The 17988-nt window shown below is 38.4% G+C and overlaps 1 protein-coding gene and 2 long non-coding RNA genes across 3 annotated transcripts in view; 1 reads left to right on the top strand and 2 right to left on the bottom strand.

Annotated features, from left to right (window-relative positions):
• Positions 1-485: 485 nt before the first annotated feature.
• LOC106947766 (glycogenin-1-like) overlaps positions 486-17988 on the bottom strand; it is a 21663-nt gene continuing 4160 nt past the window's right edge. Inside the window, exons 2-7 of the mRNA XM_015032987.1 lie at positions 7779-7914; positions 7531-7705; positions 7229-7391; positions 5596-5722; positions 3318-3555; positions 486-1197 (exon numbers count right to left, since the gene is read on the bottom strand). Coding sequence (XP_014888473.1) covers positions 1030-1197; positions 3318-3555; positions 5596-5722; positions 7229-7391; positions 7531-7705; positions 7779-7914 — 1007 coding nt within the window. The 3' untranslated portion in view covers positions 486-1029. The remainder of the gene's footprint in view (positions 1198-3317; positions 3556-5595; positions 5723-7228; positions 7392-7530; positions 7706-7778; positions 7915-17988) is intronic.
• Positions 11586-13572, top strand: LOC106947767 (uncharacterized). The gene is made up of 3 exons (XR_001425040.1): positions 11586-12478; positions 13075-13325; positions 13409-13572. It is a non-coding gene; the product is annotated as an uncharacterized LOC106947767 (long non-coding RNA).
• On the bottom strand, positions 17399-17771 carry LOC106947768 (uncharacterized). The gene is made up of 2 exons (XR_001425041.1): positions 17715-17771; positions 17399-17481 (listed from the first exon to the last, which is right to left on the bottom strand). It is a non-coding gene; the product is annotated as an uncharacterized LOC106947768 (long non-coding RNA).

Here is a 17988-nt window from a genome sequence, read left to right as displayed (position 1 = left end):
AGCACTTTTTATTTTAAAATCACAGACCCGCTCGTCAGCTCTGTGCCATGCAAGTACAAGATGATACACGGCTGGAGTTACAGGGAGCTGGTGAGTGTCGGAGGCACAGACAGAGACGCTGCCGCTCTACGCACTCCTGAGGTGAACACCGTTGTGTTAAAGTCATGGCTGAGGGAAGAAGGGAACGAGCCTGTTGCATATGTGCTTTGGAGTCTAGGCAGAGACTTATTGCAAGTATAGTAAAGAGCTGAGGAGGTGAATGCTTTTTTTTATTGAGCCAAATGCTCAATTTTGCACTCTTGTGGCAGAGATCTGGGAATCATTCTCGTACGAGGAGGAGCAGGAGGAACGGTGCATCCAAAGAAAACGGCTGCACAAAGCGGAGAACCCAACAGTTTAGACCAACGAAATGAGCAAAACATAATAATCCAACACAGGTTTGGAAATCAGAAATCCACACTACAACAAGAAATTTTTTTTGGCAATGAAAAGATTTGCGCAAAGATTTTACACACTTCAGGTGCAGCAGGTGTCACCACCTGCTCGTTGGTGCCTTTGGGTTGAGCCTGAAAGGCCGTTTTCCTGAACCTCAGCGCGACCCAACAATTGGCAAAAGTGAATTGAAAAAAAAGAAAAAAGAAATGCGGCCAATTTTACAACATTTGAGGGGTGTGAAGCACATTTAAATTATTCTAACATTCACAGTGCTTAGATTTAACATATACGATTAACCGTTTCTATTCATTCTACACTGGATGCTGGCAACTACTTCACTCCCTAAATGTCTAGATTTTAGTAAGATTATTATCCCCAAATCATGTCAAACTGTTTAAAGGGGGTGAAAAAAAAACTAAGTTTTATAATGGAGTGCATGGAAGATCTGCCAAACAAACCCTACCAAGACAGAAGAATGAAAGCCACCCACAACCCCCCCATGTTTGGCTGAGCCGTGCTGCATCCCTCCCATCCCCCCTCCCCTCCTAATCCCAGAGCTCGAACCGGTGTCCGTCACACTCCATCGGACGTGCGCTACTTGAGGAAAGAGTTGAGTTTTTGTTCGATGTTTGAGAAGGAATCGTCGCCCAAGTAGTCGATCTGGCCCGCTTCCCAGCGCTGCTTCCTCTCCTCTGACGAAACCCTCTGGGAGGGAGGAGGAGGGAACTGGTGCTGCTCTCTCACGTCTTGGTGAAGTTCGGCCTGAAATGCAGACAAAGCGAGAGCGAGTTGTTTAAAGGAAACCTGACTAATACTTTAAAAGGAGTGTTTTCTCTGCCGCTTTGCTTTCCCTCAGCACAACTTTCCCCCTCCTGCTCCTGGCTGCTCCTCAGATTATGAGGGCATGAAGACATTTGAGCCTAAACACAGAAAATAAATGATCCAAGCAAGTAAAGCATTCTAGACATTTGGCTCAAATTGTCTCGTCTTCTCCAATTAAACTAAATACAACAAACTTGTTCCATATGAAGCTTAATCTAATAAAATATAATTTAAAAAACTAAGATTGAGTTAAAATAAAAAGTTTGAGAGAAAAATGAGTAAAACAATGAATTTGATATGATCAGTTCATAACAGCTCATCTAATTACAGTTTTAGTTTCCAAATTTTTCATAACACAAAAGTCTTTGACCTCCAGTAAATTAGCAGAAGCTCATCACGGCGTTTTCTTCAGATAATCTGTCTTGTCCCATTAGAGATGGGAAATAAAATATGTTTAGATGCATCTTTATGAAGAAATTAATTATTCTAAATTGATTTACAAATATCAAAACCACCTCCACGCCCACCATTTGCTGTGGGCTGTGGGGAAAAAAAAAATCCAACATCAGGACCATCAAAATAAAGTGACACCAGGGCTTCCTCATAACTCGGAAAATGTTGAGAACGGCAAAGTTCATCGCCGCTTTCGCTGCAAAGGAAAAAATCCCCACATTCTAGAGAAAGATTTGAGGTTTGCCACCAAAACGAGGCGTCATCTTGCTTCATGAGTGCTGCGGATTTTCTGGTGTGTGGCAACTGGTTGCAAGAGCAGCGACTGAGTCACATAGGAGCAAATATGACTGACCTGTTAGAGAATGTAGCAGAGGAACGGCAGATCATGAAGACAGATTTAGCTTTAGCTACTGAGGTGAGGGGTCGTTGTGCACCATGTGGGGTCAAAAATCCATCTATGTTCAAATCTGATCCTTCTGTTTTGTAAACAAACTGTGACGTGACTCCCATCAAGAACCATGGGACAAAACAGGTCACCATGTGTTAATAAAATGGCATCTTAGTGGTGCGTCAAGAAGTCGGCTGGTGGCCCGATTGGGCCAATTTGCAACTCGACTGGTCACAAACAAAATCCCAGTACGTTAGCAATGTAAACAGAGCTACTCACTATATAAAAGTATCAACCCTCATGATTTTGTTTTAATCTATTAGCAACACTCCACACCCAGTGTGACATCACCTCTGCTCTTAATATGAATGACTCTCATGACAGAGGCTGGGAACAAAAATATTTTGACCCCATTTTAGACACAGTTTTGAAAGATAAAAGCTTTATAAAAAAAAAAAAAAAAGGTTAAAAATATATAAATCAGCAACAGAATTTGATCGTCGAGCTTTTGTTCCGTTGTGTTGCCTCCATGGTAACGTCAATTAAATTTTAACCATGGTCCAAAAAAAATTAACATTTTCTTGCTGCTAAACAATTGCAAAAGGATGAATCATTAAATAAAGAAATGTCGAAGAAAGCCAACATGACATTGAAAATACCTGCTTAAAGTGCTACGTAGAAAACATTTCTTCCCTGAGAAAGTGCAGTGTCACTTTCTTCCTCTGGTCGCCTGTATGAACTTGTCTAGTCTGACACAATCGGGCCCAGCTCCAGACGAACAGAAAAAGCTCTGGGTTTTGGCAGTGCCCCTTCATGTGACTAGCAACTATTTCACTACAGGGCCGTTGCCACACACCGCCTGGAAACTTCCTGCCTCCCCTGCTGAGCACTGAGCAGAGCAACACCAGCAGCAACAAACACAGCTGAGGAATGTGGGCTTAATGTATTCTGCTCATGCTTTTTTTTTCTTAATTCAACTACATTTACTGCCACACTTTAAAAAAAAATGCAGCCTTAAAGGAAGCATGAGGAAAAAAACGGCATCCAGTAATTTGAGGGTTTCGACATGAGACGATTTTGTAACGTGCTACAACAAATTTGATACATGACACATTTATAGGCATCTGTATCATTGCTTCATTCCAAGCACACACACACACACACACACACCGCGGCCCCACCCGACACCGTTCTGTTTCTCGTTCACACCGACACGTACGGGGCTGCTCTGGTCCACGAAGCCGCTGCTGAACGGGGCGTCGCCGTACGCCTTCTGCATTAGCGGCAGGACGGAGGCGGCGTACAGCTGCCACCACTGGAGCAGGTAGTTCGGGTGCATCTGGCACGGGTCAGGGGAGACGGAGTGACCTCTGACCTCGCCTCTCTGGGCGTCGTAGGAGTAGTTCCACGGCTTCACTTTGCCCAGGAAGTGCACCACCTTCGCGTCGTGGCCGTACCTGTTCACGATCACAAAGGAAAAGACGACGTGTCGGTCGTTAGCAAACATTACGCCGTGATGCAGTTTGCCAAGTTGCAAACTTGATATTCAAATGTGCACAAAAATGCGCTTGTTTGTTTCTCTAAAAGCTATAAGCTGGCAATGCCATTTTACATTGCTTACATTCTTAAAATCCAGAAAAATAATCAGAAAATTGAGTTACATTTGACCTTTTTTTTTTTAAATATTACAAACAAATATTACTTAATACCCAATGTCGCGTTTTATTTTTACTAACACTTTATCTATGAACAAGTCCGATTCTTGGTTTGTTTACTGTTAATGAAAGCAAGATACTCTTAAAGTCCAAGTATAGAAATAACCAAAAATGGCCAAACCTGCTATGTTTATTTTCAGAGATCACAAAAAGCACAGTCCATTAACCTATTCACTTTGATAACCGAATGTGTTGATATTTGACCAGCAAAAATATTACAGTACAGATAAAACTAAGCCAACTTCTTGCGTTTGACCCGCCTCGTTCGGTCACAGCCGCCACATCGTCATATTTTATCTTCTGCAGAGCCTCTAAGGTGAGCAGGTTAATAACGTCAAGGTACTCTCACCATTTATAAATATCCAGTTATCAGCAAACTACAGCACAGTCCAGACACGTTTGAGTTGTCATGGTTACAGTTATTTTTAGTGGGGGTTGCCATATTCTTCGCTCTGCATGTGTCCAGATTGTCTCCACGTGGGGATAACTTGCAAGGTTTAGCAGCCGTTCTGATCACTTCTGACGCCAGCAGAAACAAAACGACCAAACTTTCTTTTACAAGGTCAAGTGGAAAAGACGAGAATCATTTTATGTCCGGTTTACGCAGCGATCCCAGAGCTCCGTTAAGTAAAACGTAGTTAATGTTTGCTGTAAAACAAACAGTTTTAGTGATAATTTTACTGCCTGCCTCTAATCTCTTGCAGTTTTTTTTTTTTTTTTTTAGACAGAGCAAAGATTAGTCATTAAAGCTGCAGGGGCAGAAATAATATTCATGATGCAGAAGAGTGGACTTGGCTCAACAGGTCCACATTTAGTACCGTATCAGACGGTACTTCACTTCATCACGAACAATAAGGATTCTCATGAGGAAGCTGCAGAAAAGGGACGGCCTTTGTTTGGAGTTCCACATAACCTCATGTCATTAAAACCCAAACCACAGACTCACAGCTATGCATGAAGAGCTGAACTGAACTGACCTCGGCCAGACTTAAAATCTCCAAACAAGAAGTGCAGTTTCACGGCCAGATCTCCAGAAAGAGTTAGTTATATTTACATAAAATAAAAACTGAAGCCAGGACTCATGCTACTTCTTGATAAAATACTTTTACTCTGCTTCAGACTTGTAGTCCTTTGTGCATACCACTTTGTTTTTTCACATTGCAACCACAAACTTGAAGGCGTTTTATTGTGATTTTACTCAACAGATCAGACGTTTCCGTTAGTAGGTTCAACACACTCAAGTTTTATTTTTATAGTGTTCTTCTGCTAATGACCGCATGACGCAATTCAGGCGCATTGACTGCACATCTTAATGTTGCAGTACACCTGCCTTCAAGGACTATTTTTTATTTTTTTTAACAAGTGCAGTTGAGAAACCAAAGCAGAAATTCATTGCAAAGTGGAAGCAATAGAACAGGCGATTCTCAAGTTTTCTTATTTGCACAAATCTGATAAGCGTGGCATCAAAACGTCAAGCGTGCACTTCAGTTTTAGTTGTGCAACCCATATAGTGGCTTCTCAAAAAGTAACATTTTGGCCTCATTTGACCCGATTTCCCTCTTCCACTTTTGAGTGGCCCCCTCCTACACGGATCGTGGCAAAACGAAAACAATGTTTTTCCTGCCCATCACACTTTCTCAAAGTCTACATTGTCAGCAGATTCTCCGACCAAAGACTGAAATCTTCACGGCTCCTGCAGGTCGAGGGTGTAAAACAGTTTTGCGAGACACACTTGGTCTCAGTGTGTGTGTGTAGCTGAACCGTGTAGGAGTGAGTACTGACTGCTTGAAAGCTGGCAGGTAGGAGTAGATGGCAATGCTGCTGAGGTTGTAGATAAACGGGAGGTGTTTGGAAATGTCCGCCGTCGCCCAGGTGTTGAAGTAGCTGTTGAGAACGCCCTGATCTCCACCTGCAGACACACCAAAACCCAGAAGCGCTCCGATTTATACTCACACGGTCGTGCACAAGAGTCGGAGCACAGAGCATGTTGTGCATGAATTATTAGCAGCACAGATACACATTCTGTACATTCCCCATATACTGGCCGCCATGTAAAAATAGAAGCGGAAAAAAAAAGCGCCGTCAACACATCCGCCGTACTGTCAGAGGCGACATTCACTGAACATGTCGGGTGGGATTTGTCTCACACATTAAACGCTAATGTTTGCAGTTAAACTATTCATTTAGACTGTGGGCTCATTTCTTCAGCTTGCAAAGAATATCGCATTATATATTCATATCTAGGACATTTCTGCAGAGGACGAAAAAAAAAAAAAAAAAAAGTCCTGTAAAGTTTCTGCAAACCCAATGAGGCAATGTTTACTTTCCCATACGTTGCTGCAAAACTGCAGTGACAGGTGAGCGCTCTTTAGAACAAAGATTTCTCCCCTCTTACAGGGTTAAATAACCATCGTCCACAAAGAGTTTTCCTCAGCAAACAAGAGTATTTTATTATCCATATCTGGTGATTTTCTCTAGAGCCAACAGCCGAATAAAGCAAGCACAAGGAAGCCCGTCGCCTTAGCCTGCAGGCCGCTGGCACCGTTTTATGTTTGGCGAGTTCTGGTCCAGTAAGGATTTCCAATTCTGGATGTTTAGTTAGCGTCCATTTTAGGATAAGGAATGGCAGACAAATCCAAAAATAAAAACAGAGTTTGAATATCTGATAGGAGTTTGTGGCCAAATAATCACTTTGGTTTAAATAAGTGCACTGAAACATGTGTGTTAAATTTTCAATTTAGTACACAATTTACATGTTGAAACAATATGCATCAAAACTGTTCTATAAGAGAGTGAAAAAAAAAACATGATTCAACATTACTTTTTGTAACAGAATCACTCAGCAACTTGCATGCCGAATTTTGGTATAGGAGGAAGAAACACGAAGCTGAGTAGACCCTTTGTCCATGCCACCATTACAGCAGAAAGTGCCAGGAGAAATGGGAAATAAATAAATAAATAAACCGACAGTCGAGGCTGCTGTGCGCAAGCATGAAGCATCCACTATACGAAAATATGCTTTTAGTTTTTATGCACCCTACTAATAACTATAATAATGATTGGCTGCCACAAGAGTTTAATTTCCTCAGTGTCTGAGCCACATAAGTGAAAATGTGTTTTGGTGCAGCTCTTGTCGGATTGTGCATCAGTGTTGTAGCTCCTCCTGTAAACTGACTTAGAGTATTAGTGGAATGACAGACCATATCTTCAGAACAACATTTTGAGATCTTCATTAATATTCCGAGAAGAACACACACTTATTAAATTGAGACTTTTAGCTGTTTCTATCCACTACAGTTTGAACAGTACCAATAAGAAGCATTGGATTTAAACTAAAAATAACTGTATTAAGTGAAGAATAAGTTCTGGTACTGTGACAAAATAGCTTGGCATCTGCTTCCATCCAAACACTCACCATCAAAGCTGCCTTTTTCAGCGCAGAACTTAAGCAGCTCTTCGTGCGTCTCCTTGGACGGCCTGAAGACAAAAACCCCGGAGTTGAAACAGTCTGGCCAACCAGGATCTGGAGCTGCAGACAACTCTTCCCTCTCAAAAAGTTCATCTATGTTGGACAGCACCTGCAGATACCAACAACAGAACATAATTTTAAAAAAAAACCTCTTTAACTAAATAAAATGACATATCAAGAACAGTGGAAGTCTTAAGAAGAAAATGCATATAAATCACCTTAAGCTTTAAACGTATTATTTTTCTTACCAGTGTGTCGGCGTCCATGAACACACATTTGCTGTACTGCACGAGGGTCCAGCAGTGCAGTTTGGTGATCGTTACGCCCAAGTCTGGCCGCTTCATCAGAGCCAGATTAGCTGCGTCGCACGAATCCATGACGTCCACCATGATCACCTCATCAAAAACTGAGTGCAGCGCATCCCTGAAGCACAAGCAAAGGGAATCGTGTCAATATGTATGTTGGAGAAAAAGCAGACTGTGGTGCCGTCTGTTACCTGCAAGGCTCAGCAACATGAGGTCCTATGAGTACCACCAGTTTCCTGGTCGTGCTGTGGTTCCGCAACGACTGGCCAAGAACCATTGCTCCCTTGGCGTAGTTGTCGTTTGTGGCCAATGTCACAAAAGCTTGGTCTGCTTTGGGGGGGGAAAAAAAATAAAATAAAATGAGATCAGTTCAACTTCTGCCAACTTGCCCGTAACGATAATTTTTCAAAGTCACTCCATCTTGATGCCTAAATGCATCGAGTTCCCATCGAGCTATTGGGCCATTTGCCAGTTGTGCTAACAAGTAACAGGTGTACCTAATAAAATTTGCAGTGAAAGAGTAGCATTACACAACAACACTGTCATTTTAAATCATCAGAGCAGCAAGTTCAGAACGGTAAAGTGATGGATTAACCATTAAGCATGCATATTAAACCATATTTAAACTATACAGTTTTTAAAAAAATTCAAAATACTTATTGTACTTTGCATCAACAGAGAAGCAAGTAAATCAGCTGCTTCCCTCCCTGGGAATAATCCGATATACATTTTAGTCTTTTATCCTCACTCTAAAGACAAACCAGCTCCTTAACACTGATGTTATGTTTTTAATCAGTATTTAATGAGTTAAGATTTCATCCCACAAACACCGACGGGGGGGGGTATTCTGTGTTGCTGCTGGAGTTAAAGCTGTCCTGAAGCCAGCAGGCGGGGGATCATCAAGATGAATGCTTCGGTTGATGGGGACTTTTGAGAAACCCGATCCGTGCGGCTGTGTCGCACGGTTGCTAAGGTCCGATCCGAGGAACTATAAATCGACTATCAAAAGGCCAGAGTGTAAGAGCGGGAAACAAGCAGGAAGCATGTGCTGCACTCCCACAGCGTTATCTGTGCCTACAGTAAAACTCCTGACCCACTAAGAACTTAAAGCTGGTGAAAAAGCTTAATCCACCCTTAATTTAAACTGGGTTTATAATTCAGTTTGATCAAGCAATGGATGCTTAAAACTACTTTACCACACATAAGATATTTAATTATAATAGTTTCAGGGCTGTGCAGCATTTTAACATGCTAGTAATAAAATTATACTCCACAGGATGTTGACAGGTCTGATGGGGAAAAAAAACAAACATTGAAGCCACACTCTGCTGCACGTCCACACCAAAGCAATTACATCAAGTTTATTTAAAAATACCATTAAACAGGAAGTTACTGATTCTCGCTTCAGAAATAAAAGCACGCAAATAACATCTCGAGGCGTTTCAGGTGGAGCTAAAAGGTAAACCAGGTTGCATTTTGAAATCAGGATCGTTGAACCGAACGACCTCTATTCTCACCACCAGAAACGTTACAACTTGAGAGATGACATTTTGTCTCCGATTTGTGGTTCCTGATTGAAGAATTTACACAAACTGCGCATGATGAGAATTGAAACCGACTCCCCGATATTGCATGTTGCAGTCAAATTAGTGGCGAGGCCCAAGAGAAAGGAATTGTTAAGGCACATCCAGACGCTCGACTTGACAGCACTGTGGGAAGTTTTTGAACTTGGCAAAGCCTTCCTTCTCTGAATAGGTGCAGCAAAACATCAATCTGCAATTATTTCCATCGTCTACAAGAAGTGGCCTGCAGGTGTACAGGCGGCAGGTTGAGGCAACAGTTTTTATATTTGTCTGATTGACAGAAAATATGGAGCCACGGGGAGCGGGAGTCTTTCAGACTGAGTTAAGCTGACTCATGTTTTCAAAGTGAAATACTCAGCTTTTGGTGAAACGTTCTTCCACGTTCACCAAAGGTTAATTTATACAAGGTGGTTAGGGTTAGGGTTAGCAGCTTTGAAGAAGCTTGATACGAAGCATTTCAAAATTTATTTCAATCGTGGGGTGGCATGAGAGTTTTTTGGTATTTACTTTGAGCAAAATGAAAAATTTGAAAGGTACTTTCACAAAAATATAAAACACATATCACCCAACCATCTACTAAGATAACATGACTATTGCAAATATGCATTTTATTATTATTATTATTATTATTATTATTATTATTGTAAAATACAGATGTACTTCAAACCAGGGATGTCCAACTCCGGTCCTCCGTCTAAAATTATTTCAAATGCAGCCTTGATTTATGAGGCAATACTCTGAGAATTTCAAACTATGTAATAACACTATGGCCTTTTGTAAATCAAAGCAGCAAAGGAAGTGTTTTAAGGAGAACAGTTGATATTTTATAGAGAGATAAGCTTATAATTCCTGGTTAATTCATTGTGCTTTAAACAATGACTGTCAGTGTTTTATCATACTGGGATTTTTTTTTTTTTTTTTTTTTTGGGCTTCCAAACCCCCAAAAAGGTTTTTTTTTTTGGGCCCCCTGGTAAGGGGGGTNTAATTACTTTTCCCAGGGAGCAGAAGGAGAGCAACATGGCTGACATGATGGAGAACGATGAGGAGAACCATCAGAACAACAGGATCTCCTTCAGGAGGAACCAGCTACCAGCTGAGATGGCAGAGCTCCATGGAGAATTGAGACAAACAAAAGAAAAATAAAAAGTTGTTGTGTCTCGGTGAACAAAGTCTCTTTATTTCTGCTTACTCCACACACTATTGTATATACTGTAGTTTATATAACATCATATAAACTACTGTAACCCTAACCCTACAACCCTCCCAAAATGTGAGGAGCTTCAGCCAGAGTGAAAATAACATATTATAGAAATATTTCATTGAACTTAACATTATAGATTACCAATGAAGGTATCCAAAACTGAATACATTATTCAGCAAACCAAACATTTTGACATTAATATCAGGGTTGCAATTAACAAGAACCCAAAATACAAATCATGTTTGTTAGTTTCTAGTTTATACATCATCATTCTATCCACTCACTGTTTATCTGTCTTCCTGGAGAATCTTCAGCATGTTGGGCTCTGACTCGTAGCATCTTTATAGCTAGAAAGTGAGAAAATGTATCCAAAACCTGTAACCTTAATTAGTGATAACTAAGACTGAGTTTAAACTTTTAATTCTTAGTGTCCAAAATGTGAAAACATGGAACTAGAACCAGTCAGATTAGAAGGAATAAAGCTTCTAATAAAAGGGGCATTAGTGGCCCTGGGGCCCTAAGCGGCCTAAGCTACCCTGCTTCTGACATTTATGTTTTTACTGTAGAACCTCTGTCACTGAACTGTCAATGTTTGATGTTTTGAGGCATGAACAAAATATTAATTACTTTGTTAAAGACTGTTACAGTAAGTTATACTACAAGGATTGTTTATTCATTTATTTATTGCCATTTTAACAAAATAAAATATTATTAAGGCACTTAATGAGGAATACTTTGTTGGCATAAAGTAATCATGTATGTCAACACTGAAAGTATTTTATTAAAATATAATTAGCCACTATTGACAAAGTACTTACAAATATTATTGAAATGTATTTATTTTTGATGGAAGGTTGACTAAAATATACACATAATCTATTTGAAAATTACCAGAAGTACAACTTCAGAAAAGTATTGTTTGTATATATTTGTAATATATATTTAAAATGTACATTTATTTAAAATATAAAGTTTTACAAAGACATGCAAAGTGTATTTTTAAAAGGATTATCCAAAGTATAATTTTAGTAATATATTTAATTAGATTTTAAAGTATAGTTTTGAAAAAAATATACTTTTAGAAAGTATACCAAAATACACTTCTAAAACCAGTATGAGAAGCATGTTTTTAAAGATGTATTTATTTTACATTTTTAATATAATCATAAGAATCCACCTGAGAGCATACTAAAATGTAGTTTTAAAAAACACAACATATTTAAAATATACTTAAATGTATAATTTTTTTTCACCAGGTAATAGTGCCAGGGATATAGAAAATATGTTTAGTCTGTTTCTTGAACTCAGTGTACAGAAGATTTTCAACAGCATTCATTGGACAAAAAATTGGGTTGCATTAGTATGAACTTAATTTTGCTGTTAATCCAGGCTGCATTATGGGACTGGGAATCATTAATAAAGCAAAAAAAAAAAAAAAAAAAAAAAAATCCCCTTGATTTTTGGAGATGGAGTTCTCAAACTCAAAGCAAAGACCATGGGCTGTAGCACTTTAGCTTAAATAAATACAAATAAAACCACTGTCAAACTTGAGTGTGTAAGGACTTATTTCCTTTACCGCTCTTTGCAACATGTCTACTCATATCTGAAATATGAGTAGACAGACGCATATTTCCAACACAAGCACCAAACTCACATGTTTAGCGGTTTATTCAGGCTTCATTTTTTCCTCTGGTTCTTTTGCTTTAATTCTCTTCTCACTGTTTAGAATTTACAAACACTGCAAGCAAAAGAAGAGGTTCAACAGTATAGCGATAGGCCTTCTCATAAAATTCACAATCCATACACATTCTGTACCATTACTCTTTGTAATTAGTCAACTAATAAATGCCACCTTACTGACATAGTCCTGATATTTACTTTATTTTTATTGTCTGCATCTGGTGAAAGCTGTCTCCCTTTCTCTTCACTATTCCTCTTGAGCTCCACCTGAGTTCCTGCAATGGCCACAGTCAGTGTCCAGACCAGCAGGGGGCAGTGCTGTATTCACCTGTGTTGCTCAGGGTGTCCCTGATCCCCATCTAATTTGGCTGAAGAATGGCAAAGTCTTGATATCAGGACAAACTGTCAAGCTGACAAATAACAACAGGTAAGGAGATGGGGGCTGATGTGTGTACATTATTTACTGTTTTATTCAAGTTTTAGTAGTTTTATGGATCTTTGCATTGGATCAGTTCTCAACCGAGAGGCAAATCCAGCATTCAAAGACCTGGCAAAAATAAAATAGAAAAAGCATTTTCACAATAATAAGTGTTTTTTTTTTGTTTTTGTTTTTTTAAGTTAGCCGAATATAGTTTTTTAAATCCCATGACATATAAGCCTACATTAGTTTAAAGAAATGTATGAAGATAGAGTCATATATCATTTTAAAATTTTCCATAATATGTTATGTCTTAATGGACAACACTGCTTTTGGATAACTGCCTGTTTCAGTTTTGTTTTTGTTTTTTTTATGCTTTCTTATGCATACATAACTGCAATGAGATGCATTCTTTTTTGATGAAAAAGTAAAAGACGCAGTGGGAGGGGTCACAAACTCCATCTAACTCATTTTAAAATACATAGTATCAAATATATATAGTACCATATATATAAAATCAAATATTGTTGCTATAGTACATAATGCATAGTACAGCATTATGTACTATGCTGTACAGAAATAAATGCATGTATGTTGTTTTGCAGTACTTTAGCTCTGACCCATATAAGCTCAGATGATGAGGCTATCTACCAGTGCATCGCAGAGAATAGTGCTGGTACTAACCAGGCAAGTGCCCGTCTAGCTGTGGCCCAAGCTAAAGACCTGCCTGCTGCCCCCCAAGCCCTCATGGCGAGTGCTTTGTCCATCAACACCCTGCAAATAACATGGAGTAATCCACCCATCAGCATTGCTGATGACATCATCGGATACATCTTACACATCCGCAAACTGGGTGGTGAGTGCAAACGCAAAATTTGTGAAGCCTGAGTCTAAGTAGGAGCATGTTTACAAATCTGCAACTTTATCATTTTTATTTAGAACCTGATCATATGGAACTGCAGGAGGCCATAAGCAAGGACACTTTTCAGCATGATGCAACCAACCTGGAACCTAGCACAACCTACTCTCTCTACCTGAAAGCCTATTCTTCCTTGGGGGCAAGCCAGCAGTCCAACAGTGTAATTAAAACAACACTTGGCAGTGGTAAGAGCAAGGAGCTTTGATGAAGTTATATTGTAAGTCATACTGATTGTACACCTATAAAAAAATTCTGCTCTATCTACTTAAAAAATAATTCATCTATTTGCATAATTTATCTATGTTGATTAAGGAAGACTGCTCTTTGTTATAGTACTTACTTATTTCTTTACATGATATAAAATCCAAGTGAAGTGAACACAATTTTGTTAAGTAGATGAAGCAAAACTAAACTTTGCTTAATTAAATTTGCAAGTATACTATAAAATAGTTCATTTCACTTAAATTTTTTTTTTTTTTTGCAAAATCATTGCCTCAAAAAAAATCATGTTTTTAAAACATATTTCTTGATTGAAACAGTTCCTGGCTCCTGCCTACTTTTTGTTTGTTTCTCTGCTCAAACTTTGACAGAAAACATGGAAAGCAGTAATAGTTTGTTCTCCCCCCCGAGGCTATGCCATGAAAATAAGAATACAACTCATGGTGAAGTTTCATTGTATGCAAATGTAAATGCATGAAACTACACAATAAGCACTCTACTGCTCTGAAAGTAGACTGCATAGTAGAAGTTTTGCAGTCTATGTTTTTGCCTTAAACATCTTAAAACAAATATTTGTGACAAATTAAAAAGTGGTTTAATCAGTTCTTGCTGATGGTTGCACAATGCATTGTGGGATACTTTGATGGCCAATCCCTACTGTCACATATAAACCTTTGTGCTAAAAAAAATATTGCAAGATATGAAAACAAATGAATTTATGTTATGCAACCTAAAATAACTGGATAAGTTATCTTATTAAGTTAAGATAAACAACTTAACTTGTTAAGTTGCTTATCTTAAACAATACGCTAACAAATTAAACAAGTTGTTTAAGTATTAGCTTAAACAATTCGTGTTGCTAATAAGATGAAGTTAGCTGAAGTCAACTATCTCATAGCAAAAGAAAAGTACCACCTACCGTTCTTTGTGTAACTTCAAATGTCAAACAAAGTTAGAAGTTGTTGCAACTCCATCTGAGATCTTCTTGCAGGTTTTGCATGTTGCACTCTGTTTTTGTTGCATACTTCATAATTGATTTACCCAAAAGAAATTACTTGTGGGAGCATATCTGCTTTGAGCGTTTCCCCGACCCCACCTATAAAGTGTTTTGTTTTTTAAAATCTTGTTAATTTTATTGTTTGTGGTGCAGCTTACACACACACATAGAGTGTGGAAAAACAGAGGGACGGTCAACATCTGTTAATGATTAATTAGTGAAATGAATTAATGGGGCCCACTTCATAAGTAATGTGATTTTAGGTAAAATATCAAGTCTTTTAAATGGGTTCAAGTCCAATTCAAGTCCCACGTTATTGGTGTCAAAGTTAAGTTCAAGTCTCTGAAAATTTTTTCAAGTCAAGTCTAAAGTCTTAATATTAATGACTCGAGTCTGACTCCAAGTCATGTGACTTAAGTCCCTACCTCTGGTCATTAGGGCATTTGATTTTTCAACACAGAAATCAGTTGTACAAATGTTCAAAACTTTCTCTTCAGTTTGCAGGTTTACTTGACCAGAAATGGAGTAACATCTGGAGATGTCCTGAATGTTAAGCATTCATTTTTAAGTAGATAGAGCAGAATATTTTTATCAGTGTATGATGGAAAAATGAGGATGGAAAAAAATTGCTGAGAGATAAACTTGAGAGAAGTTTATAAAATGAATAGCTTTAATGTTGAGAGAGATTTCCCTTGATGCCATAATTAGACTATGAAGAAATGATTATGTTTGTCTGGTGCTCATCTTGTTTCATCTTAACATATTTGAAAACCTGGCAGGCACCATATTTTATTTTAGTGTTAATGTGGCTAGTCCATATCAACACTACAATATGTATGTCCTGACAATACACAGACCAATAATGCAGCCTACTGGCAGCCATACAGATAAAAGAAAGTGAAGCAGTTTCTTTTAGAAGTCTGTCCTATAAAAAAGTATGTCAAAAATTTTGAATATTCATCAAAATTATTTTTGATCACTTATATGCTTTAGTACTTTATATGATCTCTAAGATATTCAAAATTGTACAAATAAGCACAAAGATCTAATCCACACCTCACTGTAAAATCAAATTTGTTCACCTTTCAAAAATTATTGAAAATCATTGCCTCAAAAAAATTAAGCAATGTAAGTTCAAAATTAGTGAGTAAAAAAGACTATTTTAATTAAGAACTAAATCAAGTAGTACAATGAACAGTTCATGTAACTCATTTGTCATGCTTCATGTTAACTTTTTTTTTTAAATTTGTGTGGACTGCTTGATACAAAATTAACCCTGCTTAGAATTCCTAAATAACTACACCTTACTACTTACTCACTTTTCAAGTTCACTTAAATTAAACAAACCAATTTTCTTGAATGAGTTCTTACCCTTCTTCTTTCTCTGTTTCACTTCTTTGTTTTAATCAAGGTGTATTGGCTCTAGTGGCCTTTATTTGAGAGTAGTCAGACATGAACGTGAATAATAAGAGAAGGGGAAGACATGTAGCAAAGGTCACCAGGCCTAGATTCAAACCTGTGACTGTCATGATCCGTGGTTTTCTGTTTATTTTGAGTTTTTCTGTGTTCAGTCCTGTGTTCCTGTGTGTCTCTGTCCTGTCCTCCCCGTTGATTGCTCCCCAGGTGTGTCTCGTTCCCTTAATTACCCCGTGTGTATTTAAACCCACCTGTTGTCTGTGTTCCTCGTCGGGTCCTTGTCGACGTTTGTCTAACGTCTCAGTGTTGTTCTCACTAGCCAGTAGAACTGTAAAGTCCTGGTTTGTGTTTGTTTCCGTCTAGTCCGTTTTGACAGTTGCTACCGGTATCTAGCTGCGTGCTTGTTCCTGCCGTGCTGCCTGCCTAGGACTGTGTAGGTGCTTTGTTATCATTAAATCTCCATCATCACCATAACCTGGGTCTCAGCGTCTCTCCTCACCACCAACAACCCCCACCTTATGACAGTGACAGCTGCATCGAGGACTAAACCCCTCTGTACGTGTGTTGTGCTTTACCTCTGCTTTGGAATTTTAGTAAATTCCAACTTTTTAAAAATATTCACTTTCGATAAATTTAATAAAAACTGTCAACATACTATTTACATCTGAACATCATTTTGCATTTACAGATTTGGCACAGATGACCAAAGATAAATCTGTAGGTTTTTTTCGCAAATGACTGAAGAAGACATCAAGAACATTCCAACTTTGTATAGAACTATGGAAACTAACTTTTCGTTTAAAATAATACAAATTAACCCTGTGCTATGCTGTCCAGAATATATCCATTCCATTCCACCTTTTTAAAAAGAGCTATTTAAAATTAAGACAGTTGACCAAAGTGTACTATAACCTGAAATTAAATTACAAACAACAAAATACAAATAGAATGTCAGTAAAAGCCAATCCTTCAAGCCCGAAAAGCCTGTGAGAAAAAAATAAGCTTAAGAGAAGACTTAAAAAAAATGCAGATACTTAGACTATGTTCAAAGTGACCCAATTCCAATTTTTTTTTTTTTTTTTGAGGTAATGCAGTGTTTCTCAATTATTTTCTGTCATGCCCCCATTAGGGATCATCATTTTTTTCACACCCCCCCCGGTGACCTTCCCTCCCCAGAATTGAAATACTATTGCGAATCTGTTCATATTTAATAATTTTTCGTACAAATCACTGGCTCCGGCATTGTACGACCTTATTATCAAAACCTCTGTTTTATTGTTCTAATTCTCAATGTACTGTTATCACTACATGTTAAATACTCTGTGTATGTTAACGCAGATCAACACCAAGCCAAACTCAATTTCATGAGCCAGGGACCTGAGCGTCTTGCTCCTTTATTACGTTTTCTTGACACAACTTTGAGTAGTGGTGTGGAAAAGCTCAATGAAAGGTTGAGTGAAACTATAAGAAACAGAAAAATAAAATATGCATCAGCTATAAATACACAGAATAAACTTCTAGTGTCAGAATAGAATTAACCTTAGCTGCAGTTAAGAAACAGTCACGTAGCAACCGCTGCTATGTAAATAAAAACTACCAGGATATGGCTTTTCTAGAATAAACACATTTGGAAAACAATCTCAAAATAACCTAACAAAACATATAACACCAAACAGAACACAGATTGAACTTACAGCCATTGTTTTCGGAGGTGTAAGAAAAAATTGACAACACAGGAGATGAAGTTTATACATTAACAGCCAGGCTTTCTCTCTGCCGACAGGAATTCCAAACTGCAACTGCCTCTGTTACCCACAATGCACTGCTTCTTCTTCTTCTTTTTGTTTTATGGCGGTTGGCAAACAACTTTCAGGTGCATTACCGCCACCTTCTGGACTGGAGTATGAACCAGATGTCTAATCCCTATAATCTCCCTATTAGACCTGTTTTTCTAAGAAACCTAAACAC

Source organism: Poecilia latipinna, unplaced genomic scaffold, assembly GCF_001443285.1.
Source record: "Poecilia latipinna isolate Pla-1442-1.1 unplaced genomic scaffold, P_latipinna-1.0 Scaffold255, whole genome shotgun sequence".
NCBI classification, from domain to species: domain Eukaryota; kingdom Metazoa; phylum Chordata; class Actinopteri; order Cyprinodontiformes; family Poeciliidae; genus Poecilia; species Poecilia latipinna.
The sequence above is the reverse complement of the archived record's forward strand: the minus strand, read 5'-3'. Positions and strand labels throughout refer to the sequence as shown.